Raw genomic sequence first — 26,048 nt, 5'->3', positions numbered from 1 at the left:
GGAGCAGGTCAGGCAGGAGAGGAGCCAAGGAAAGGCAGAGTGCGCAGCAGTGGGTAGATACAGCCTGACCCACAGGGGACTCAGGAGGATCATCTACACCGCAGAGCCACCAGGACCTGAGCCAAAGGACCACAGATCAGCCGTTGGTTTCAGGCTGTCCCAGGGGGATGTGAATTTCCAGGTGTGGACAGAATGGGTTACCACAGTCTAGGGGTAGTCCTCTGAAGAAGATCCGAAGATGCTGGTGCCGGAAGTGATAGCTGACCAAAACTAGGGTGGGGGTGAGGGGTCAAAAAGGGGATCTGGAGGGAGAGTACTGTATGACACAGCTGTGAGTTCTTTCTAAAGGAGACCCCAGACTGACTGCAGCAGGGAAAGCAGGACCTTGTCAACCTTGGATAACAATGCATTGTAAAGTCAGAAAACAAAAGTTTTGGCCCAAGCACTAAATCTGGAGTCCACAAGTTTCCAAACTACCCCAAACTTTCAATAACAGGACACTGTTCAAGGGAGCTTAGAATACACCGCAGGTTCTTCAGGTCTAAGGACCATGGATTGTTTTGTTTTCCTCTTTTACAGTACAGTGTAGGCCAACTACTAGGTGTTACGTTTCTTAATTCCCTTTTTTTTTTTTTAAAGATTTTATTTATTTATTTGACAGAGAGAGACACAGAGAGAGAGGAAACACAAGTAGGGGGAGTGGGAGAGGGAGAAGCAGGCTTCCAGCTGAGCAGGGAGCCCAATGTGGGGCTTGATCCCAGGACCCTGGAACCATGACCTGAGCTGAAGGCAGACGCCTAACAACTGAGCCACCCACGCGCCCCTCTTAATTCCTTTTGCAACTGAAGGGAATCAGCCAATGTAATAGTAGGTGCTTCATAAACAGCCAAATGAATACAAGACATTGGACTCCAAGGAAGAAGGTAAAAGCTCTTCGATTTCCCTTAAAGAGGTCAACATGATGCACCTGAACCATGAACCATGAACCAACAGTTGCTCTACTTGTAGTTTCATGTACTTGTGTGTGCTTTTCTATGTATCTGTATGTAGCTTCATGGCCTTGTAACTCCTTTGTTACAGAGGAAAAATCTGGCGAAATAAAAATGTTGGTGAACGGCAACTGAAAATTCAAAATAAAAATAGCAATAGCTTTACTGAACCCCATGTTGTGTGTGTGCATTCTTCCAGTTGACATCGCTAATTTTGTTGAGCTGAAGAATTTCAATGGGAAAACACTCCTTTTAAAGGTATAAGGCATACTGAAAAGTAGTAACACTGACCCAGCTTTTTGGCTGTGGGCGGGATTACAGACCTGAGTGGACTCACCAGCCCCATGGGCTGGGGGCTGCTCATCACCAGCTGAAGGTCAACCAAACCAGGAAGAAGAAAATGTGGGAACTCTAAGAGACCCAAAGTGCTGCTCAGGCCTGCTGTGGGGTTGTACGGTGATGTCATAGGGTATTTTGTCAGAAGGTCTGGGCTGGGGTTAGAAAGTCGGGTATCATTTCATTACTGGTTAAAAATCTACCTTTCCCGAATTTTCCACAAGCGATCTTGAGTCTACTTTCATCATCAGGAGGCTGCACTAGTTTTGAGAAATCATGTAATGCAAAAAAAGCGCTTTAGACTCATTAAAAAATGCAGTCCATAAAAAGAACAGTCCCTAAAACAAACAAGAAAACAATTTGCTCGAAACTTACAGTAGTATGTAAATAGACAATAGTATTTTCTATGTAAAGTTTAGTTATAAGCTGCCAGAAACTCAGAGCTGTTTAAAAGTTCTTTTGAGGGTTTTCACCAAAATTGAATGTTTTAAATGAATTTTGTTATTGGACACATTTCTTATACTTACTCTCCCTTTCTGCCATGCCTATAAATATTTTGGTGATCAAGCTTTTCATATGCAGTGATTTCAGAGGCATATAGCTGGTTTGTCTCAGGAGATTTAAATCAAACAATTTTCTTTCTAGAGAGCATACTTGAAGTTTTAACGCTTCGCTTTTAGTTCTGGCTAAACTTGAAACAAAGCCTCTTCTAGAAAGATAAGGGAAGAGTCAGGGTTAGGGGCTTTTTGTTTCCTTCTAACATTCTAACAGAGATTTAATAATCGGAAATCAATCTGGAACGAGAAATTATGTGTACCTAGCACCAAAAGAGACTCTGAAAGGATCGCTGTCCAGCTAAAATCATCAGCCAGCAGTTTTCCCATAAAGGCTATGTAGTAGATAGAAGTTCAGAGGGAACGTCTAACCACAACTCTCAGGAAGTTGTGGGAGGTTTCATTAGACTCACAGCAACTGGCTGTTGGCTCCTACGCCCTTAGCATTTACCGCTACCAGCTGAAGGCTGCTCACGGCAAATACCTGTGACCATCGGCCGGCACCAGGCACCTGCAGAGCAGGGGACCGACTGCCCTCGGGAGCAGCCCACCACCACCACCAAAGGACAAATGCCCCCGCGCCCCGCCGCTTAGGTGCGATACCTCCCAGGTATGTTCTAGGCGTGTTCTCCGCTGGCTCGCAGTGCTCCCCAGTAGGACTGAACTCCAGTGGCCCACAGTAGAAACTGGCTCATTACCACGCTCTCTACTGGTGCCCCCGTTTTTCCCATTTCCCTTCCTCATCCTCTCCCAGTGCTTCCTGCTATCACCTCCCAAAGAACCACGTGCCCCCAAGCCCTTGTCTTAAGTCCGGCGTCTGGAGGAACTCTGAGCCAGACAATGACCTTTCACATGGGGGATTCTCATTATCAGGGCTTGTTCCCCTAGAGCCAAGTACAAAAGAAGTCCTCTGTGTCCAAGGGAGTTTTGGCACAGGTTAAAATAATGAACAACACGAGACGTGATTTCAAATATCTGTAGGTCAATTTAAAACTGGTAAAGATAGGTCAAATGTAGGTGGAGGGCTATAACTGAACACAAACGATAGCTTTGTAACTAATTCCCTGCACTAAGTTGGACCGAATCCAGAGGTTTAGGGATATTGTGGGAGCAAATCTGTGGGACACCAGCTTCTAGTTATGCAACGACCAGGAAGCACTTTAGTGTGACAACACCTTCAGCTACTCTATCCATCTGGGGGCACCTTGACTCCTTGCTTCTCCTCCTGGTCTCCCTGCATGTCCCTCTCCCTGCCTAAAGTTCCCTTATCACTGAGCTCTCCCACATAAAAGGAGCATGTTGAAATCCCTTATACTTCCAGCAAACACTCTGCTTGTGTCGAATCACAAGAGAAGTCAGGGTGCCACGCTGAATTCAGCAGCCAAGCAGCCTGCTCGTCTCCCGAGCGAATAGATGGGGGTGGCGTTTTGGTAAAGCAGGAACTGGGACGCATTGGCGGATCACGTATTTACAGTGCGCAGCACTGGGGCAGGGATTTTAAGCTTCCACAAATAGTCGCGAGTATGCACCCAGAACTTAAGGCAATGAAATATGATGTTGGTTCCGAGTATGCACCCAAACTTAAGGCAATGAAATATGATGTTGGTTCCGAGTATGCACCCAGAACTTAAGGCAATGAAATATGATGTTGGTTCCGAGTATGCACCCAGAACTTAAGGCAATGAAATATGATGTTGGTTCCGAGCATGCACCCAGAACTTAAGGCAATGAAATATGATATTGGCTTCGTTTAAGTAATCTCAGAAGCTGTATCTTTTTAAGGGTTTCAAGAGATCAGTGGTCAAAACAGGTGAACAAATCATTTCCCGTAACATAAAATATAATCCTACAGAGCCATATTCCCAGCGAGTAGTTGCTGGGTTTTTGACAATTCTGTATGTGACACCGACTGACAGTCTATGAAAAATTGATAAAAAAGGGAACCATTACCTTGAGATGTAAAACCCATTATGAATGCCAGAGCTTTCGTTAGTGGGGATACACGCAGCTGCAGTGAGTACATTTAAAGGATTCGAGGACAGGGGAATTCTGGGGCCGGGCAGCCTCTGACCTCACCTGGGGGTGTAATTTCACACACCTGAGTTAGAGTCTCCTGTTCATGAAGCAAGAGCAGCTTGGTTCCGGCCCCTTCCGTCCTCTGCTCCAGCATGAGGGAGAAGTGTTCAATGCCTTTGATGGAAAGCTTCTCTTGAAGAGTCAAGATGACATCCTTACAGAGGAAACATGGACAAGATGCCATCAAAATCAGCATAGCTCTCTTGCAGAGTTTACCAGGACTGAAAAGTGTTGCACAAATAGGCTTCAGATCTTTACATTATACCTTTGGTTCATTCCGAAGCTTGATGCTCCTTTTCCTGACCTCACCCACCACCCCAAATCATTATGGAGTTCAGAAACAGGGAGGCAACAAGTTGACTAGCTGGAGGAGGTGCTTACTGAACTTAGAGACTGATCAACAGATGGTGGAGTGGAGCTGGTTCGGGTCTCCTTTCTTCCAAATGGGGCGGCAATGAAACCACCTTGGAAAATGCTCTACTCTAGGGGGTGGGCAAAATACCCCCTGTATGCCAAATCCAGCCCACCACCTCTTTATGTAAATAAAGTTTTATTGAAACACAGTCACACTCATCTGTTTACATATTGTCTATAGCTGCTCTTGCCCCTTGCATCGGCAACAGAGACTGTGCGCTCTGTGAAGCCTAAGATATTTGCTATCTGGTCCTGTACAGAGAAAGTTTGCTGACCCCTAGTCTATACCTCTGGTTTTTTGTTTTTGCTTTTTTTTTTTTTTTTAATTTTTTTAAGAGAGAGAGAGCACAAGCCGGGGAGGGGGCAAGGGGAGGGGCAGAGGGAGAGAGAGAATCTTAAGCAGGCTTCACACTCAGCACAGAGCCCGACATAGGGCTTGATCCCATGACCCTGAGGTCATGACCTAAGCCAAAATCAAGAGTCGGATGCAGGGTGCCTGGATGGCTCAGTCAGTTGGGCCTCTGTCTTCGGCTCAGGTCATGATCCCGGGGTGCTGGAATCGAGACCCACGTTGGGCTCCCTGCTCAGCAGGGAGTTTGTTTCTCCCTCTCACCCTCCCTCTGTGCTCTCCCTCTCTCTCTCTCAAATAAATAAAATCTTAAAAAAAAAAAAAAGAGATGCTTAACCGACTGAGCCACCCAGGTGCCCATAGTCTCTCCTTCTGGTAAGAGCATGCGGTAGTGGTCAGGAATGTGGGCTCTGGAAACAGTGGTTTCTACTCCCAGCTTGACTTCATGTTAGCTGTGCAGCTTTAGGCAAGTTATTTAACTTCTAAGTGTCTTGATGTCCTTATCTATAAACTGGGGATGATACTAATACCTGCCTCAGAATAGATATAAGGACTAAATGAGTTCACACAGAGAACACATCTACTGTAGCACTATTTGATACAGACTTAGGGCACTATAACGATATACACATATTAGCTTTTATTTTAAATCCCTGGGGAAAGTAGAACGAGCAAGCTTTGTTAGCAATCCTTTACAGGATTAAACATTTATGATCAGATAGGTGTTCTATACACAAGCACATGTTTACTGCAATGCAAAACAGATGTCTTTGAAAATGAAAAAAGAAACACATTTTTTTTCATGTACTCGAAAACTAGTAAATGGTCTCTCTTCAAGATAATTTATACTCAGATGCTAAAAATCCCAAAGAGCCGTGCTTTTCCACTCCGGGGCAATTCTACCTCACAGCAATTGGTAATTTCTAGAGACATTTGTGGTGGTCACAAGGGGGTTGGGGCTGCTATCGATATTGAGGGATGCAGCTCAGCATCTTACAATGCACAGGACAGGCCCCACAATAAAGAATTACCTGGTCCAAAGTATCACAATGCCAAGATAGAAAAACTCTGCAATACATAGAGGTTTGGTTTTGTTTTTTTTTTAACTGATCTTTTTGAAATTTTGATTCTTCCCTGTAGACCTTTCTCAATTTCTTCAGGCCCCTTTAATGGTTGTTTTGCTATTGTTTATTTTTTTGTTATTAAGTAAACGTTACCCCCAGCGTAGGGCTTGAACTCACAACCCCGAAATCAAAGAGTGGCACGCTCTATCGACTGAGCCAGCCCGGTGCGCTTCCCCAGGCCCCTTTAAACAAAGATCCCCACACCCACCCACCGCCACAGACATCATTCAACAGAAATGCCTTGACTATATATTGAATTTCATAAAAAGATTCTCTGTGTCATAAATTTTGTTCAAGGCCCAGAAAAGAACGAACAAAAGCAGCCTTTGTGTGGCAACACATACTTTATAAAATAGTCTCCTGAAACACCAGGGAGGACACCAGAAAATCGATAGCAGTAGTTTTTCCTTGCTGTGATTCTGTAGCAAGAATTTTGGCAATTTTTATTAAACAGTGTCGTATCCCTTTCATAATATCCCTTCTATTTTACGCCTCCCAACCCGTGTCTGCGGCGATAGGAAAGCTGTTAGGTACAAGCAAAGCAAGCTTGAATTTGCTGTTCCCTGTCTTCTCATGGCCATTCGCCACCCTCAGGGAAATCAGACTCACTCCAGTGTGGGTTCCTAAGAAAAAGGCCAGAGGGAATTAACAACAGGGCTCTCTTTGAAATTTAGAGGTATTTCTGTTAAGGAATGCATTCAAGTCTTGACCTATATCTTCAGATGGGGGAGGGGGTGTAAGGGCAAGGAGCTTTCCTGACCACGTGGTATCACAGACCAAGTCGTGGTAGCAGGGGGCGTTCTGATAATGCGGCGCTATGGGTTACCTTGGGGCTCTGCAAACCATGGCCTGGCCCTAGCGTCCAATCAGGCCACGCCCATTCATTTACATATTGTCTGGGTAGGAAAGGAGTCGTCTTGCCTCAAGAAAGGTTTGCCTCTTTGCTCCTGGCTCTTGGGAGATAAGCTGTAAGTCCTTGGAGTGTAGTGCCTGATAGGAGTGTCTGTTCACCTGAGAGCCTGAGAGATAGCAGATAGCCTATGCAACAACGTGAGGACCTTGGGCCAAGTGATGGCAGCACGACCTCTGGAGGAGCAGGATACTAGAGTCAGCCCCACGGGTGCTCAGCTTGTCTATGTGGCCAACCTCTGACAAAAACTCTGAACACCGAGGCTCAGGTGAACCTCCCTGGTTAACAGTACCGTACACATGTTGTCACGTGTGATTGCTGGAAGAAATAAGCAAGGTCCGAAGGACTCCACAGGAAGAGGACGTTGGGAAACTGTAAGTTGGAAAACTCTCCTGCCCCATGCACCTTTGCCCACTGCTGATTTTAACTGGGATCCTCTTGCTGTGATAAACTGTAACTGTGAGGGCGCCCAGGGGGCTCAGCCGGTTAAGCGTCTGCCTTCGGCTCAGGTCATGATCTTGGGGTCCTGGGATCGAGTCCCGCATAGGCTCCCTGCTCAGCGGGGAGTCTACTCCTCCCTCTCCCTCTGTGATCTCTCTCGCTTTCACTCTCTCGCAAATAAATAAATAAAATCTTAAAAAAAAAAAATCCCTGTAACTGTGCTTATAACAATTTGCCGAGTTCTGCAAGTCCTTCAAGTGAATTATGGAACCAAAGGGTGGACTTAAGGGCCTCCTGAGCCCACCATCTACGGCTGCTTTGTTGATATAACAGAGCAGAGTAGTTTCAAGGGGGATCAAATAGGCCACAGAGCTGGAAATATTTACTCTTCTTCCAGAAGTCTGCCCACCTCTAGGCTAGCAGATCAATAATAAGAGTAACACCTTGCCATACACGGATTTTGAGTAGGAATAAAGGAAAAGGACTTTATCAGTCACCCCCATTTGAAATGAGTGGTCTTGCACGAAGCTGATTGTTCAATGTAGAAGGATTTAAGGATGGCTTATCGGCTCCATTATTAATCTAGAATACCATCTGCTCTATAACCTGCTACATCAGCACCTACTTAAAGCAATTCCAAACAGACTGCTTGTTGGTATCATGGCAATAAGGGAGCGGGCCTTTGCAGAAATGCTTCCACTCGTAAGGTCTATGCTGACTAATTTACAAAACTGAGAACTAGGGGTTGACTATTGACAGACGTTTTTAATACAGACTTGATACATTATTATACAGATCATCACTAGGTACTTTTTTTTAAAACCTCAATAAAATCTCTTTTATGGTACCATTTGAAGAAAGCCTATTTTAGGCTGCTGGAGTGTTAGGGAGCAACCAATTTCTGCACACACTTTTGTCCAATAAAAAATAGAATATGCACTTTTTTTCCCAGGAAGGAAGTATGGGGGGAAAGAACCCATCTGCTGTGCTATAATACCCATTGCATAAAACTCACCTGTGGCTCTGCAATAATAGGATTGTTCTGTGACTCTTCCTTTTTACCCCTTCTCCTAAGAAGCATGCCTCATTTCTGTCTTTTTAGGTGTCATTTCCATGAAATTGGTTACACCAATTAAAAGTAAATGCTATCTTTATATTATCCTACCCCTTGTTTTTGCTGGACACCAAAGGAGCAGATATTCAATTAACTGCTAGCATCTTCATCTTCTTGGGGGCTGACATTGCTAGGAAATCCTCTGGCTTTAGGCAGGGTGCCAAGCCTTCTTGGGGACAGTCACACTCTTTTAATTAAACTGGAGTTGCGTTCAAATGACTAGCCCTAGTGGTTCGTCACTGAGAGCCTATCATATCATTTTGCAACACGTATACACGCACAGCACAACCTTCTTAGTTTAAGCTTTTTTACCCCAGTTTGTTTTTAAGTATTCACACACTACTTTATTTGGAAACAACCAAAAAACATCTCAGAAATAAACATAGTTCTGAAAGAAGGTGCTGCTACACGAGGTGGACAGCGGGACTTGCAAGCCACACCTGCCAGTGTCCACGTGGAGTTCAGCGGGTCCGCTTACCTTTATGGAGGTGTTGCAGTCAAAGCGAAATGATTTGGTCTGCCCATTTTCCAGATACACTTTCAAAACATTTGGCATAAAAAGAAGTGAATTATCCTTAACAGTTTCCTGTTTAATGACAGCAACAAAAAAGAAGGTCAAATGAACATTCTGCTCTTTGCAGAAGCAGCATATATCTACAATGTATTCTAATCGCACCATTAAAAAAAAAAAAGGGAACTCTCTAAGGCTAAAAGGTGTCCCTCCGGTGATATCTGAGTTCAGTTGTTCATAGCAAAACTCTTCTTTTCCAGCTACAAATAATTCAGTCGATGCAGATGAAAGAACTTTTTTTCAATCAGAAAATAAATCAGATGAATGTTTTTAAAAGTCAAGGTTTCCCATTGGAAAACCCAATGAAGGAAATAATTCCTTTGTAATTAAGCCACCATGCTTAGGACAAGCCCAGACTTCAGCAGAGCAGCCGATCTTGGAAAGAGCAGGGACCAGCAATGATGGTGTTTGATGTGGTGTCTGGCAGAGCTCATGTAAAGTGAGTAACAAGCAGTAACAAGCTTGAAGTATAAAGTTGTTTTAGGAAACAATTTTTTTAAAGCAGGCTCCATGCCCAATGTGGGGCTCCAACCCACGACCCCGAGAGCTCAAGAGTTGCACGCTCCACCGACTGAGCCAGGAAGGTAGAACAATTTTTAACCTTTACGGAATAATTTTTAACCCATTTAGAAATGTTCCTTAAACTCCAAGAGGACATTTAAGGAATGGGTTAGTGTGTTAAAGATTAAAACACTGAGTCTATAACAAACATCGTAACTTAAAAATAATTCAAAAAGAGATGCTTGGAACATGACCAAAAATTAACAATAGAAATGTATTCCTTTGAATTTTCTCTTTAATTGAAAGTAGGGAGATATGGCAGGGGAAGAAAGAAGGCATGTGGGATGAGTTCCACCAATCTTTTCTCACATGTAGCTGGTCATGGGGTCACAGAAGTCAAGCGGTACTCACCAATCACGAAACCCTATGTCCCTTGTTTTACAGATGAAGAAACTGAAGACAAGATGTCCAGAGATTGGCTAATGTCCTACAGATAGTCCATGAGAACTCAATCTCTAAGTATTTCTGTAAGAGACTCTTTGCCTTTCACTTTCTGTTCCTTTCTCTGAGTTTCCTCCCTCTCCTTTCTCCTCCTGTGGACTTGACACATGACTTTCTTGCTACCCAATTCACGAAGGGGGTTTGGCTCCAAGTCCACATGAACAGACACACGATGACTCGGTAGAGCAAGAGTAGGCTGGACATGAAGATGGTTCCAAAGGTTGAGGTGCAGACACGTGACTGAACGTCCCTGCCACACATAGGCCTGTGGGGAGGCAGCGGGGGCTGCAGGTGATGACTGACCCCCAGAGCTGTCCTCACACACCAGCTGCCTTGAATGAGCCCTATTATATCCAGGACGAAGTAAAACTGCCATTGCAGCTTCTAGAATCATATTCTCTCTAAAGATGTGCAAGCTGGGGCGCCTGGGTGGCTCTGTCGTTAAGCGTCTGCCTTCGGCTCAGGTCATGATCTCAGGGTCCTGGGATCGAGTCCCGCATCGGGCTCCCTGCTCCTTGGGAGCCTGCTTCTCCCTCTGCCTCTCTCTCTCTGTCTCTAATGAATAAATAAATAAAATCTTAAAAAAAAAAAAAAAGATGTGCAAGCTGATTGCCCAATCTCGTGCTCGGAAGCTGGAGAAAAGATGGGGTAAGTTTCGGATGACCTTCTGCGATACCATGATTCCTCTGCGACTGGAACCTTCCTGCTTTGTCTTGTGAAATGCTAATGGATGCTAACTGCATCCAGAGGGGCAGGGAGGCACTGTGGTGAGCAGAACAGAGTGGGGTGAATGGGGACAGAGGAGATGGGGCGGGAGATGCGACTGGGAGGACAAGGCCACAGCTGAAATGCTCCCAGGGCAGCACAGTGACAGCCCGAGGCCCCTCCCACAAGCATCACGTAGTTGAACAGATTGGCCAGCTGACCCCTAGACTCCAAGCGGGGCAGACACAGGTCAGCAAGTTTTGACAAGGAGACACGTGGATCAGGAGGGCCTCGCTCAGGATGTGCAGGCCCACGTCTTCAAATTCAGATCCAGGACCACCCTCAGGGAAGAATTTGTGACCCGTCACGAGCATGTCATGGACGAGATTTTGTCTTTGTGAGTTTATTTAAACACCACCGCCAGCAACAACATAACCTCCACAACAAAAGCTGGTATTTCAGAGGTCCAAAAATGATTAGTGCCTTAGATGACCACTTTCTAAAAACTAAAAACATGAGGCTAGATTTTCTTGGGGGAAAAAATGAAAAATACAGCATCCTATTGATGTTTGCACTGTTCATTTTGAAGATGAATTATGTGCCTGAGCAATCATGATTTCTATCAAGACCTATTGATGGAGATCCAGGAAATATTTCTTCACTTCTGCTTGCATATATAACACTTTCCCAGCATCTTAACTTCTTTCCATTTTGATTAGTGAAAAGAATAGACATTTGATTTTGAATAAGGAAAAACTTAGGGGAAACCTTTCTCAAAATATATAATGGAAGCATGCTCATTTGGCACAATGAGAAGAAGCAGGTGGAAGTTCCAAAGAGGCCTATTTTCCTCAATATGGGGCAATGCCAGGGATCTCAGATCAAATTAACTTCTTTGCAAAGTAGTGAGGTTTCTAACACTGGAAGCATTCAAAGACACACTGGATGACTACATATTCTGGATACGATAGAGGGAACCCATCAGGCACAACATGGTGATCTCTCAAGCCCTTTACAATTCTGAGATTCAGCAGCCCTGTGAAATCCAACCACGAATTCTCAATTGACCATTCCAGAGGGGCGACTGGCTGTGCTTTGTGCAAAGCCCCTATTTCAGCCACTCTGAGTCGCAAGCAGGCAACAGTCAACTCACCGACACTTGGCCATTGATGATGACCTCCTCGGAGAACCGCACTTTGACTGGATTGGACTTTAATCTTGCCTTTTTTGCAGCACTAATAAATGCTGACTTGGGAGACTAGAAAAAAGAAAACATTGGATATGATTATTGGGAACATAATGCAAACCCTGGAACACTTGTTTTCTAAGCTTTATCCTCTCGAATATGCAATATTTTTGCTAAAAAGTATGTTTGGTGCATGTCCAATTCGAGAATGAAACACAAATCACGGAGGCAATCAAAACCCTGTCATGCTCATAAAGTAGGAGGTTTGATTTAGTCAGCAGACCAGAACTGCAAATAGCATGGTCCTTGTTCTTACTGAGCACATTCCCGAGGATCTTCTTATTTTTCTTGTTCTTAAAAAGGAAGAGAGGGAGAGAAAGAGAGCAGGGGCAGAGGAAGAGGGAGAATCTTAAGCAGGTGTTATGCCCAGCGCAGAGCCTGACACAGGGCTCGATCTCACAACCCTGAGATCACGACCTGAGCCGAAATCAAGAGTCTGACGTTCAACCAACTGAGCCACCCAGGCGCCCCACCCAAGGATTTTTTAAAATGATGGCTGTGAAAGTACACAAACCTTGCTTTGACTATAGAGCTTTGAGCATGATGTGGGGGGTGAAGTGGTGGTCAAATCTCATGTTGGGTTCATGTCGAATTGATCACTCATTATTTTAATGAGGTGGAGAAGAGTCACTGATAGTTCTAAAGTGATCGATAATCCCACTGTTATTCACATGAAGGGCTTAAGGGCATGTGAACAGGCAAACGCACACACTTGCAAAACACCCCCACTTTATGTGCCTAAAACTTGAATTTCAGCCTCTTGTTGGTAACCTGTCATCCTGGGGTCTTGCAGGAGAGGGCAGAGACCACCTTGGCTTACAACTGAATGTGGACTTCATATTCTGTCTCATTGTAAAGGCTCTTTGTACAGTTGACCCTTCAATGGCACAGGATCCACTTATATGTGGATTTTTTGGGGAAAGTACAGTACAATACCATAAATGTACTTTCCTTTTTAAAATTTATATTTATTTTGTTATTATTTTTTTAAGTAATCTCTACACCTAACTTGGGGCTCAAACTCAAGACCCCAAGATCAGGAGTCAGATGCTCTACTGACTGAACCAGCCAGACACTCCAACATATTTTCCTTATGATTTTCTTAATAACATTCTTTTCCATAGCTTGCTTTATTCTAAGAATACAGTATATAATACATAGAACATACAAAATATGTGTTTACGTTATCAGTAAGGCTTCTGGTCAACCTATCAGTAGTTAAGTTTTTGGGGAGTCAAAAGTTACATGCAGGTTTTTGATTGCACAGGGGTTGGTGCTCCCAAAACCCATGTTGTTCAAGGGTCAATTGTACTGTCTCTTATTGGAAAGAGGAGCCGAGTGACTCAATTTTTCTTCCTCAGAAACTAAACATGCAAGAGGGAAACTTGCTCAGAAGGGTACTATGATCCAGGGAGCTCTTACTGCACAGTCCTGGTCAATTTACTCCATGTGAGAATCATCCTTGTTGCGTAATTTTAATGAAGCCTGAGGAGAAGGGAACTCGCATCTAGGAGGCGTCTACTATGCTGCGGGCACCATTTGTTTATTTTTAAAGAGGACTGCATTCTCTACTGAAACTAATATACAGGTAAATATTTAGTTTGAATCATGAAATTGCTATTTTATAGATTAAAATTGTCAAATACTGCAAATTGCATTGTCCAACCTAATGGTTTTCATGGTTTGTAGTCCTAAGAGGTTCAGACTGTTGTGGAAAGAATCCTAGTAACTGACTCTAGAACCAACACAGAGGCTCAACTTTCTGTGTATTGTATTAATCTCAAGGCACAAAAGCCACTTAGGGTGTCCCATACTTTGAATTTCAAGTAAAAATGAAGAAGGTTCCCATCTTTGTCAAATACAAGTATACTTGAGATCAATCAAAACAACATGATGAAATGACAAATCCACACAATGGAATATTATTCAGCCATAAAATGGAATGAAGTTCTGGTTCGTGCTACAACATAGATGAACCTCAAAAACATTATGCTGAGTGAAAGAAACCAGACACAAAAGGCCACGTATTGTAGGATTTGATTCCATTTACATGAACTGTCCAGAACAGGCAAATCCATATAGACAGAAGGTAGATTAGTGGTTGCCCTGGGCTGGGGAGGAGAATGGGGAGCGACTAACATCTGCAGGGTTGATTTCCTTTTGGGGTCATGAAAAGGTTCTGGAACTAGACAGCAGCGACAGTCGAACAAGATGGTGGATGCACTTAATGTCCTAGATTTGAATACTTTAAAATAGTGAAAATGGTAGCTTTACGTTATGTGCATCTTATTATAAGAAGACAAAATCACTATTGAAAAAAACACGATAAAATATGTGTATGTCTATTTCCGGGTGGAGTTTTCTTAAATACTGGAAAAAAATCCTGTTATCTCAAGTTCCCCTCCACACCTATCCCACCCTCTGCTCTGATCAGTGTCTGAGGGGACTGGATGGATGAATGAATGGTTTGGCTGCCAGAGCTTTAATTCCCCTATTTATGCAAGATGTTTTCAGAGAAGGGCTGCCCTCTTAGAACACAACAAAAGAAAACAAAACCAAGAACCCAAAAGACTCTAAAGAACAACAACTTTGAACATGTTCAACATGACTTTGTAAAAGTCCTACTCCAGGGGCGCCTGGGTGGCTCAGTCGTTAAGCGTCTGCCTTCGGCTCAGGTCATGGTCCCAGGGTCCTGGGATCGAGCCCCGCATCGGGCTCCCTGCTCCGCGGGAAGCCTGCTTCTCCCTCTCCCTCTGTGGCTCCCCCTGCTTGTGCGCTCTCTCTCTCTCTCTCTTTCTCAAATGAATAAATAAAATCTTTAAAAAAATAAAAAATAAAAGTCCTACTCCAGGGGCGCCTGACCGGCTCAGTGGGTGGAGCATGAGCTTCTTGATCTTGGGGTCGAGTGTTCAGAGCCCCACGTTGAGTGTAGAGATTACTAAACAAACAAACTTAAAAAAACAAAGAGTCCTACTACAGAGCTTAAGTGATGCGACGGTGGCGTTCTCCTCCCTATCTTTAATTCTAGACTGAGTTTGGTGATGATTAATGAACAAATCGTGCGGTTTTGATATGCCATTTTTCAGCTGAAGGGAAAACATTATTCTCCTTTAATGATTCTAAGCAGGCAATATTTACACCGGCGCAATGGGTTTCGCACAAGGGGAGTGGCTGTCAGAAAGCCACCCGGGACTGACGCCACTGATTAGATGAGGCGCTTGAGCGAGGCCGTGCCCCGAGGCTCCAGCGTTGTTTGTGAATGAAGCCTCTCACAAGTGTCCAACACGCCAGGTACGGACGTTGGTTCCTCTGTGCATCCGAATCTTTTAATGTAATACTTTGCCACATTTTCTTAAGATGATCTATGTATGTCACTGCTTGCCTCAATAAAAAGCATTTCACAGGGATGCCTAGGTGGCTCAGTCGGTTAAGCATCGCCTTCGGCTCAGGTCATGATCCCAGGGTCCTGGGATTGAGTCCCGCATCGGGCTCCCTGCTCAGCGGGGGTGTGTGTGGGGTGTGTGGGGTGTGTCCTGCTTCTCCCTCTCCCCTATAGCCTCTTCCCCAGATTTATTTGCCCTGCCCTAACGACAAACCTGATAAATGAAGAGAACCAGCCAGGAACCTAGATAGCCAAGGTAGTTAAGTAAATACTATTCTACATGTATTTTGAAGTCAACGGACTTGGGATACAAGGCCAAGAATTCAGGCCAGGGCATTTTTCTTGTTCTGGATTTGCGACTATTTTATATAACTGACATATGTTTTAAAAATTACTTCTGGTTAATAAAAACATAAGCTCCTTGAGTCTGAAGGTCACTGAGTTAGAGTCAACAAAATAATGGCTTATCCCACTGGCTGGAGTTATTTGCGACACGCAGGGTATGTAATCCCGCCAAGACTGTGGTTTTCACTCGGATCTCCTTTTGCAGCTCAAAAAACATACAATGTACACCACTCAGTAACCCGATGAGTTAATTCTTAGCAACCTAAAGGCCCGTAGGTGCTGATCACAAGCATTTCCTATCCTGTGTTGGGAAATGATGAGTAATTACCATTTAAAATAATCAGATTCTCCTGCCATTAATTAATTTAAGATTAGAAGGGCTCTAATCAGCCTCTGCACCTCTTTCCAAATTTGCTGTTGCTAAGGTGGCCAGAGTAGATGTGTGCCATGCTCTTGGGGCTTTTAGATGCTGAGAAGTCACTAGAAAACATCATTTGGAAAAAATTACATAAATACGGTAAAATTTCTGAAACTAAAGCATAAGGTCTTACATTTGCACTTCCTGTATGTCTACAGTACTACAGACACAGTAGGCATGGAGTACATATTTGCTGAGGTCTCAGTAGCCCACAGTTCTCACCGGGTAACTTAGCGTGGAGTTCCCCCAAAGTAGACCCTGAGACAAGACTCCACAAACAGGTAGCTGAATGGGAGGCGCTCCCAGGAAGCACACATAGGTGGGCAGGAGGAAGGGAGACAGGGGGTGGAAGAGTAAGCCAATGAAGCATTCTGTAAGTCATTCGCCACTGTGAGCAACTGGAGCTTAAAGCGGTTGGGGACATCTTGGAACGAGGCAGCCCACAGGCCTCAGAGTTAGAATGTCAGAGGAGACAGAGAGCTAGGGTATATATTCATCAGCTCCTGTCAATCAGTGATGGAGGGGCTGCTCGTCCAGGAGTGTTATTTCCTCAGCACTTGTGGCCTGCTGCATGAGCATCCTCTTGCAGCCCGAAAAAACCCATGGGCAAACAATCACTGGCGCTCTCGGCTGGGTATTGGGCTGGCACGCTCAGCATGACACATGGCAGGAGGATCTGGTCTGGGTTCTGATACCATCTAATACTCGGGGGCTCCCATGAGGAGATATGTGGCCTCCCTCACGTGTGTGGAACCTAGTGGAAGTTGGGCAGGAAGGGAGAAGCAGGCAAGCAGGTCCCTCAGCTCTTGCGCCTAGAAAAAGGCTGAGTGAATGTGAAGCATGGACCACAGAACGGAGAGTGACTTATCCCAAGTCTCATTAAGCTGGGACTGTGTGAGGGGAGGTAATTGAGACTCTTTCAATAGTCTCTGTCTTTAGACTAGGAAGTTCTGGAAGTTCTAGATTTGGGAACTGTGGGAGGCAGTCAAAGGAGAGGAGGAAGGAGTTAGCCAAGAAAGCTCTGTAATAAAAAACAGTAACAGTGCAAGGAAAGAAGATGGTATAAAAGATGGAATAAAATTCATAAGAAATCCAGGGACGCCTGGGTGGCTCCGTCAGTTAAGCGTCTGCCTTCGGCCCGGGGCCATGATCCCAGGGTCCTGGGATCGAGCCCCGCATTGGGCTCCTTGCTCGGCGGGGAGCTTGCTTCTCCCTCTCTCTCCCTCTGCTTGTGCTCTGTCAAATAAATAAAATCTTAAAAAAAAAAAATTCGTGAGAAATCCAGAAATTCCTTTTCTAGAATGCCATTGTAATGGAATGGGGGAACTACTGACTAGATACAGATAAAGACTTCTACACAAAGATGTTGCATGCAGAAGTAAAAACCATTGAAGTCAGTATGAAGGGTGCTGGTTAAGTAAATCCTGGTTCGATAGAATGCTTTCCAGCCATGGATACGATGCTTACAAAGAATTCTCGATGGTATGAAACCATGCTTATGATAGACTCAGTGAAAGGAGCAGAAGAAACTGTATGTCCAAGATCTCCACTACTGACAAGGCATCTATCAAATGACTGGAAGGAAACAGGCCGATTGTTTACACTGCTTGTCTCTGAGGAAAAGACGTGCTGACACATATTTTTTTGCTTTTGTGTGTATTTCCTTCTATGCTTCCACAATTTTTCTCTAAGAAATAAAGTAAACATGGCGGAGGGGGAGAGCCATCTAGAATGCTTCACAAACAAGGCAGCAGCCTGTTAAAAATGGCTTCTCAAAAGCCTCAGGAGTTTCCACAGCTGGGCTCACTGTGGGTGCCCTGGGACCGTGTGGAGTGAGGTAAGAAGGGGCAAACATCGGCTCTCTGTCTGGACTGGACCCTATTAGGCAGAAGAAATACAACATCACAAATGCTGGCCGGCAAGTTACAGGATAAATTAAAATGCTAATTTTGACTATCTGCAATAAAAGTAGAAATTATACACGTTCTTTTGGCCTGGTGGGTCATCTGTTCCAGGAAGCCAATCCCGACTGCTGAGAGAAATGTTCAGCAAGTAAGTGGGACTCAGGGAGGTTTTGTCTTTTAAAAAGCAATGTGCCGGTAGGAAAATCCAAACACAAAAATGTAAGGAAGAACATGTAGCCTCTTCTCCCATCTTCTCTCCTCTCTGGGTCTAATCTGTCTATTTAAGTCACTTTGGGGTTTCAATTCCTTCATTTCCATTCCCATACTGCAGAGGAAAAAGCCACTTTGGGCTGGATCAGTGAGGGGAGACTCTAGGTGGGACAGTGGTTCCCAAGTGGAAGGAATCCCCCCGACGCCAGGCACCCCTGGCAATGCCTGGAGACATTTTTGGTTGTCACAATATGGGGAGAAGGTACCACTAGCATCTAATGGGTAGAGGCCAGAGATACTACTAAATATCCCATAGGCCATGGAACGACACCACAGAATGTAGAGTTCTCCAGGCCAAATGTCAGCAGTGGGGACGGTGAGAAACCCTGAGATAGCATTTAGAGCTTGTGCTGAGGCTTGGAAGGTGAGAACGGTTTGGCTAGGCTGAGGAGGTGGGGTGGGGTATGTAGTGGGCATTTCAGGAAGTAGGGCTGGTCAAGGAAAGTCAAAGACGAGGATTCCATCCACAATGACCAGGCAGGGAGAGACTGCTGCAAGGCGCAGAGGTGCAGCCGTTGGCCAGAAGAACATGCAACACTTGTTCCTGGAAAGCTCCAGATGATCGATTACAGGAAGTTCCACGACTCACTGATAATAATGAGTATTCATATGAATAACCAGTCACGCACACTCAAATGGCAAAAACAGCAAGCAAAGCCATAAGACACAACCCTTAACTTAAATGCCAAACTCCTTGTTCTTTCTCCAACTTTACTGCATGGGGTAAAACATCACCTCACATTGCAAAAATAACCTGGTATGGAATACAATCGTTCTGCAGTCAAATGCTCTACCACTGAGCTATACCCCCTGGAATACAATGGTTCTGATCTCGCATGTCTAAGAGGTTACAAAGTGGGAAGAGAGAATTCAGGAAACACAAGGGGAACTTGAAGTTCCATTAGGAATTTGTAGTTGGCCAACCACTCGGTTATTGTAGACACTTCCATTGGCTTCACCCAACCTATTTGTCCACTGTCAAGAAATGAGGAAGTGTGGATAGATTTGAAGTGAGTGTGAGTGACAATCTGGTTAACAGAAACAATGTAGCTGTACTTTCTCTGGAAGGAATCACAGAATCATGAGATGCAGAGCAGGGGAGCCCTTGCCCATGAGTCAGTGTGACCCTCTCAGGCAGGTGCAGAAATCTGAGCGGGTGTGGGAGTCACCTGTTCTATTGCTGGGAACTAGATCTCAAATCTCGGTTCTCTTACATCCTGCTGTCTCCTTGGTTTTCAAATCCAGACATGCGTGTGCAGTTGTGGCAGAGAGGGACCAAAAGGAACAGTGAATGGTCAACTAAGCTTTTATTATAAATAGTTACATCCTGGATGGCATGATTTATTGTCTTGGTTAATTCTATTTGTTATCTTATTGGAATCTTGAATACATATTTTTTTCCTGTCTGAAATGCTTAGACCATAGTGCTTAGGAGGGAAGTGCTGGGACAGGGGAGAGAAAGAGTTTGGTCAGGAGATGGAGACCGACCATTGGCAGAGCCTCCAACTCCACGGGGAAGAAAACAGAAGCGTAAACAGGTGGGATATCCATGAATCCCTGCAAAGGCCACAAAGTACCGATGGTAAATGTTTTGGGGGGGGATCTGGAGGAATTTCTTGCTATTTTTGGGTTCAACTGCCGATGTATGGAATTCACAAGCAACAGCAAATCTACAGAAATAGAAGGTCAGTTAGTAGTTGTCTGGGTCTGAGGGTAGGCAGGGGGTATTTACTGTAAATGGGAACGAGGGTTCTCATGGGGCTGAAGGAAGTGTTCTCGAACTGGACCGTGGTGATGCCTGCAAACTTTGGTAAATTTTATACAGATCATTGAATTGTACGCTTAAATCAAATTCTGACAGCCGTATTTCCTCTAATAGCCACCTTTAAAGGGGGGAGGTCTCCCTGAAATATCTACCAATTAGAAGGGGATATGAAAAAGAATTATGCTAGAACATCCTACAATCAAACATTCCCATTCCATTTGTGATTCTTAAGCTAGAAACCATAAGAAAGTCTTGAGTCTTGTCTGATTTCCAGATGTGAGTCCCACAGATTGAATAGCTAGTTTTCAAGATATATAGAAAATGCGTTATTTTCCTTTCTCTCCTATGAATGGTTTTGCTATCATGGTGTATAAAATACAAATAATGAAGACTTCTGAACTCATATTGTGAGTGCATGCTGTTTTTCTCTGCTGTTACTCATTGTCACGGTTTCCCCGGCCTGGGAGGAGGAGGAGGCTAGAATCCTGGGATCATACAGTGGCACTTTCACTCACAAGACACTTACAGGGTAAGGCTGAATAACAGTGAGGAGTATCGATTCTTTGCAGCTTCTGAAAGAGAAGAAAAACAAACATATTTATGAAATGCACAGAGGCCGGACTCTACATGACAGCGTTCTTTTGAAATGCAATGCATGATGTGTTGGCGAATGTTTCCGGGGCTCTCAGGCAGAGTAAATCAAAAAGCTCAAAAATGGGCTTTCAGACCTCAGAGAAAACCAAAATCCAGTGTTCACCCAGTGTAACAAACAGCCTGATTGAAAGCTTCCCATGCGGTTTATGTTGGGCGCATTATCTGTGAGGCCGAACAGCACGCCTTTGAAATCAGCACTCGCCCAGAGAAACGACTGGTGGAGAAGCCTCGACTCCATCAGTCTCCGCACTTTCCACTACCCTCCACATTGATTCTCCCCCTTTTGATTTTAATTTTCTAGAAAGGGAATCGATTTTTAAAAATTCGTAACATCCATATCTGCTCAGGGTCAGCAGCATGAAAGAGAACTGCCAGTGCGGGTTTCTTGTGTGCAAATAGCACCCCGCGAACATCACTTCCCCACGCCAGGGAGCTCACCGGGTCCGCAGTAACAACGCCCAGGACGCTGGGGCGCTAAGTAGTTCAGATGGGCACTCGCCGGGAAATCGTGTTCACGATAGGTGTCCCCCAAGGCAATATCATGGTTTATTTAATGTCCCCCAAATAACCCAATCCTGACAAATAACTCAACCCCTCAGGGAAAATCATGCTGTGGGTATAATACTTTTCCTTCCTTCCCTTTCCATCCTGAGTAGAAGGAAGGTCAGATGCCACTTTGTTGAGGAGACGCTGACTTTTCCTACTCTAGGTTTTAATGAATGACCTGCTTTTGCGATTTTCTGTCCAAATGAATAAAGTAAAGGGAGTCCGTTTCAAGGCCATTTCCTGGAAGAAGCCACGGCAGATCGTATTTCTAGCAATCTTTGCACTGGGGCTAGGTGCCCTCCCGTCAGGCTGGGTTGGACCGGGTTGGGCCACTGGCCACGGCAGCGCTGGGTGTGGACCGGGAGGTGGGGAGTGTGGTGGGGGAGGACAGAAATCAACAGAGTAGAGAGGGGAGGAATAAAACGCAAGAAACTCAGAGAAGTACCAGAACATCTCGGATGATGGTAATTTTGGGTGGCGGCAGGGAGCAGCACGTGGTTAATAGCAGCCCGTGTGCTCCCCTGCGTTCCCAGTTGCCAACGGTGGGCAGAAAGCTCCAGTAAGAAGTACGCAGCCAGCATTCCCATTAGATGGAGAAACAGAGCAACAGTATAACCAAGGCAGAGTGAAGTGGATACAAGGAGTGATCATGCATTGCTGCTGGGTGTGTGGACAGGTGCAGCCCTTCGGCGGAGCATTGTGGCATCACTAGGCAAAGCTCAGTGTCACATGCACTATGACCTCAGCTTTCCACTCTGGTTTAGATCACAAAGAAATTCTGCCGCTGGCCTTTAAGGGCTGTATGGGGGTGAAGCGCTAGAGAGCAGCTGGGCATCCAGCTATAGGACAGTGGACACGGACGTGCGTGGATGCACAGCATGGAAGGATGTGACAGGAAGAGGCAGGAGCCTAGCTGTGCCTGGTAACTCTGAGGATGGTGCTTCAGACGCAAGGTAAGAAACCAGACAGGGTACAGAACAGAAGACCATTCGCAAAAGTGCAAAAACACACGCGCATACTAAAGGACACACTAAACGTGTTCCAAAGGATTTCTCTCAGGGGAGAGAGGGGCGGGTGTGAATATAAATAAGCAACATCAGAGAAGAGGGGCCTTCCATGGGTCTATGATGATTGTTTATACCCTGAATGGATGAGTTTGATGAATTCCACTCTCTGCACGTATGGTTTAATAAAAAACTCATGATTTGGAAGAGGATGAAGAAATGGGGGGTAGATGTATGTTAGCAATCTTACGAACTGCTGAAGGGGAGGTGGCTCTTGGAGACCTCTGAAGTAATCCCTCATTTGCTCACCAAGACAATGGAGGACCAGCCTCCCAACTCTTTGGGGCCAATCCACTGCACCAAACTACCACTCATTTGGTGGACCTAACACCATCCCCCAGCCCCCACTGTTGCCATACAGATGTCTGCATGAGAGAAACAAACACTCAGAAAGCAACACAAGTGCTGCTTCTCAGCTCTTACTCGAGTTCCCCTTGCTTGAGGGAAACAAGGAACGCCCAGCAGATGAGAGATGGGATACAGCCCAGTTGACTGAAGCCTTTGTGCACATGGCAGCCATAGTAGTGGGCGTGCTCTGCCCAAGGCCTGCCCCCAGGGCCCTCGGGAGCAGGCACTGGGCCCAGGGATCTGTGCTCAGGGCAGAGCTGATTGGACCCAGGGGTTGGAGTGAGCCAATTGGATTTCCTCTCTGCAGGATCAGAACCAAGAAACATGCTGATGGGCCAGTCGTGGCTGAGCCAAGAGTAAAGGTGACAGAGGCTGGTACTCCCCTGTGCCATCCTGGCTCCCACCATCCTGTTAGAAAGAAAAGAATTGATGGAAAAATCTCAATAGAACTATTATCAGCTCTGGGAATGGGCTTTTATTTCTGTTTCCTTTCATCTACAAGTACTTAATTACCCCTGCCAGACATGAAGAATGAACTCCATAGTGCTTTGGGTCTGTTAGGATTCCTCACTCAATCCTACGATGGGTAAAACAACAACAACAACAACAACAACAACAACAAGGAAGCCCTGTGTGTTCATAAGTTACAGGATGCCAAGCCAGCTGAGGTGGATCCAGCTGAGGCTTCATGCCAACAGATCCCAATCAGCTTTGCACGCCAAAGCAAGGTGCTGCAGGACTTTCAAGGAGGTACTGAAAACCAGAGTTTGGGACTTTTAACCCCTTATGCACCTCGGAGCTGGACTCATTGCTTAATTAAAAACAACAACAACAAAAGGCAACTGGGAGAGGTTGGTAGAAGCAACATATGCCCAAAGAACAGAGGCTACATTTACAAAATTCCTACCCTCCCACTGAGGCAGGCCTAAAGTGTGCAATTCCTGGGGCCAATATGTGGACGATGCAGTAGAAACGGTACCTTGGGGTCATTGAAGAAAGGCATCTTGCTCAGCTGAGCCACTCTAGGGGTGGGAGAGCTTTGGTAGAAAGATGGAGAAGCCAGCCATCCTCTGGGTTCTCTCTGACTCAAGGGAGCTGCAGTTGGAGAAATCTTCCAGGAATCCACAAACATGCCCATAAGGGAAAGAGTCAACTTTCTTTTTCTTTTTTAAAGATTTTATTTATTTGAAAGAGAGGGAGTGAGCATGAGCATGGGGAGGGGCAGAGGGAGAGGGAGAAGGAGTCTCCTTGCTCATGGGGCTCGATCCCAGGACCCTGGGATCATGACCTGAGCCGAAGGCAGCTGCTCAACCAACTGAGCCACCCAGGCGCCCAAGAGTCAACTTGCATTATCCTCCATAGATAGAGGAAACACCAATGCCAGATTACGTTGGTGCCAATCAAGTGAGAACTCTCCTGCTTTTTACCTCACTGTCCTGGTCCCATTTCTATGTGGAAGGAGCCAAAGCTAGAGAAGAAGTTTGGGGAATGCCCCTTAGCCCACTGCAGGCTTCCCAGGCATGGAACAGGGGCAAGGAAGGCGTTTTGTGGAGCTGGGAGTTTCGATTCTCACACAACAATTGAATGTTTAAACTATGGATTACAAGCTGTTGTGATTACAAGTGTACAAGTGACTGGAGAATTTCCCTAAACCTGCTTTGGATCTCTTAGAATTCCTAACCCTAAGATCCTGGGGGTGGGGGTGGTGTGTGTGGATCTAAGCCATTTTAAAATCGCTTCAACAGAAAGATTAGAATGGAGAATGGAAGATGCCACATTCCAGTAAGCAGATAACTTCCTTTTATGAAGGTCTGAAACAGCTAGGGATGTTAAAAAATACATTTAGGGGCATGTGTAGAGAAGTATTATTTCATAATAAATTCCAGGTGACTCTTCTACTTTTGAAGAATAGCTTCAAAGTGCAGTACCAATAGTTTTGAAATAGTTGAGTTTGTTAAAAGCATCATTTAAATCCCTGAATCACAGTGCTGATCTGCAGAGGAAAATAGAGTTTGACCTCCCCTAAACTGCTCCTATCAAATTTGCCTTTGATTCTTCAACAGAAGTCCCTTATCTCTTTTTGATGGGATCCCTTGAAACATGTTTGGGACATCCGGCATCAGCGGTTGCAGGTCACGCTTTGGCAACACATCCCATGTGTAAATTTCCCTGGCGGTGAATTTGTTGCAGCCAGCAAAGTGATGTGAGGAAGAGCTAGGATTCTAATGAGGCTTTCGGTGTTAAAATCTCTTCCAACAATGCAGCTAAAGCCGGTGTCGTCTTTTTCTTAGAGCAGCATAGCTTGGCATCTTTCCTAAACTGCCTCTCTCACTTCATATTTACACGAATTTATTGTCGCAATATGTAATCATATTGGCATGCACTATTGTATATTTCCTTCTGCACCAACTAAATAGATCCCCTGATCAACTCAGAAACTGATACAGATGTAACAAAGTTCTGAAGAGCCCTGAGATTTCCTCAGAGATTGGGAAAACGAAACAAAACCAAGCCCAAATAACTAAAATATATAGGAAGATATTTTATGTCAAAATTCAAGAGTCCTGCTTAAAAAAAAAAAAGCCCCAAAAATTAACTATAAGGTTTTAAACTTCAAAAATGAAGTAAGGAATCAATCTATGAAGGCTGAAAGGTTCAGCTATGGGAAGGCAAAATAAAGAGGTAATTTAGGGCTATATATGAAAGGATTTGGTAAACTGTAACATGACATTCTAACATGATGCGACTGATGTGCAGTATTTTTATTTGAAAAGAAAGGTGGTAAGGCACAGAGAAAGGGCATTGGAACTCTCACTTCTAAGGTAAATGCACACACAACATCAGATTCTTTCTTCTTCTTGTACTTCAGAGTTCTTCGGCGAGATTAGCAAAATATTCTTTTCTGCAAGCTACTGCGTGCACCTCAGCCCTTACACTCTTGGCTGGTGGACAGCTGCTGATGAAGGAAATCAGAGATGATTATAACAGCATTTCTCCAGTGACTCTTTGCTCAGAAGAGCCTTTCTGCAGTCCTAGGCTTCCTTTTTATTTTTTTCTTTCTATCTGAACCAGGAGATGTGAAAAGAACATTAAGATTTTTATGATCTGAGAACCAGCCATAACATTGTCTGCCTAGTCAACTGCAGGCAAAGCCGGAGGAAATAATGCTGCCCTTCACTTTTAGAAAAGTTGCCACAGGACTACTTAGATTGGTGGTTTAATGCTTCATCTAGTTGACCTTTCCAACACTCTGCAGAGAGACACTAATTATCCATTGTATCGATTCCTAACATGTGCTGAAGCCATTAGCTGGAAGAGAATGGAAACAGCTAGCAAATGGCTAAGCATTCAAACCAGATCAACACATTAAGGCTAAGTGTGATCTGTCATGGACATTAGGAAACATTAACGCTCTACACATTGTTGCTGAACCGTGTCTTTACTTTGATAACTGCAAGGAATGGGATTATTTGTCATTTCTCAGTTATATTCAGGGGATGCTGACAAAGAAAATGCACATA

The 26,048-nt window shown here is 44.7% G+C and overlaps 1 protein-coding gene across 1 annotated transcript in view; it reads right to left on the bottom strand.

The window, feature by feature from the left end:
* Positions 1-26,048, bottom strand: part of FRMPD4 (FERM and PDZ domain containing 4) — a 197,043-nt gene that overhangs the window by 27,862 nt on the left and 143,133 nt on the right. Inside the window, exons 5-8 of the mRNA XM_035029706.1 lie at positions 20,442-20,487; positions 11,739-11,843; positions 8,786-8,893; positions 3,978-4,109 (exon numbers count right to left, since the gene is read on the bottom strand). Of these exons, the coding sequence (XP_034885597.1) occupies positions 3,978-4,109; positions 8,786-8,893; positions 11,739-11,843; positions 20,442-20,487 (391 nt within the window). The remainder of the gene's footprint in view (positions 1-3,977; positions 4,110-8,785; positions 8,894-11,738; positions 11,844-20,441; positions 20,488-26,048) is intronic.

The sequence above is a fragment of the Mirounga leonina genome, unplaced genomic scaffold (genome assembly GCF_011800145.1).
Source record: "Mirounga leonina isolate KUSES-001 unplaced genomic scaffold, KU_Mleo_1.0 Mir_268, whole genome shotgun sequence".
In the NCBI taxonomy this organism is placed as follows: domain Eukaryota; kingdom Metazoa; phylum Chordata; class Mammalia; order Carnivora; family Phocidae; genus Mirounga; species Mirounga leonina.
Note: the sequence above shows the minus strand (reverse complement) of the source record. Positions and strands in the feature narration are given on the sequence as shown.